The sequence below is a fragment of the Phalaenopsis equestris genome, unplaced genomic scaffold, assembly GCF_001263595.1.
Source record: "Phalaenopsis equestris unplaced genomic scaffold, ASM126359v1 Scaffold000873, whole genome shotgun sequence".
NCBI classification, from domain to species: Eukaryota; Viridiplantae; Streptophyta; class Magnoliopsida; order Asparagales; family Orchidaceae; genus Phalaenopsis; species Phalaenopsis equestris.
In genome coordinates this window covers 169,342-170,010 of record NW_018165313.1, presented here as the reverse complement: position 1 = coordinate 170,010, position 669 = coordinate 169,342, and the positions used below count along the sequence as shown (strand labels likewise).

The window sequence follows — 669 nt, the reverse complement described above, 5'->3', positions numbered from 1 at the left end:
TATATATAGATATATATATATATATATATCTATATCTATATATATAAACTCAAACTACTAATTCAATAGGTTGATTGTGCCCTTGCCCTTAATATGCTGATCATTTGTTCTGCTGCAAACGCACAGGTACCCTAGCGATGCTGATAAGCACTTGTTGGCGAGGAAGACCGGTTTATCCAGAAATCAGGTTCGATTCATATCTTTCTCTCTCTCTCTCTCTTCCTCTTCCTCTTTGTGTGTGTGTTTGTCTCTGTGGTCCACCATTAAAGAGCTGCAGGCAGCTTTTTAGAAACTCATCAATAGTTGGCCAGAAGCAGAATTAATGCTCCAAGATGGTTCCCATTCTTTTCCTAGCTAGGGCACATTTTGTCTTTACATATCCTTACTTATCGGATAGTAGCAGAGAAATTATAAACAGCAGTGAAAATAGCCTATAAAAATCTGTCTGCTCTAATTAGACAACTAGCATTCGAATTAAGCAGACATGTAGAGGTCTAGGCCGCGACTGCAGGATGATTTTTGGCTCAATTAACAATTATTAATGAATATATGTATAACGAGTTATTATTAATTTTAGTGAACATAATAGCTTGGAGGAAGCAGCCTGTTTACTCGTTAAATATCACTTTCACTAGATTCATTAGGAAGCGGTCCCCCACAATAAACTTG

At 36.9% G+C, this 669-nt stretch overlaps 1 protein-coding gene across 1 annotated transcript in view; it reads left to right on the top strand.

Moving 5' to 3' along the window:
• The window catches only part of LOC110031944 (BEL1-like homeodomain protein 4), a 10,083-nt gene that overhangs the window by 8,282 nt on the left and 1,132 nt on the right, over positions 1 to 669 (top strand). The window contains 1 exon segment of the mRNA XM_020735394.1: positions 127 to 187. Coding sequence (XP_020591053.1) covers positions 127 to 187 — 61 coding nt within the window.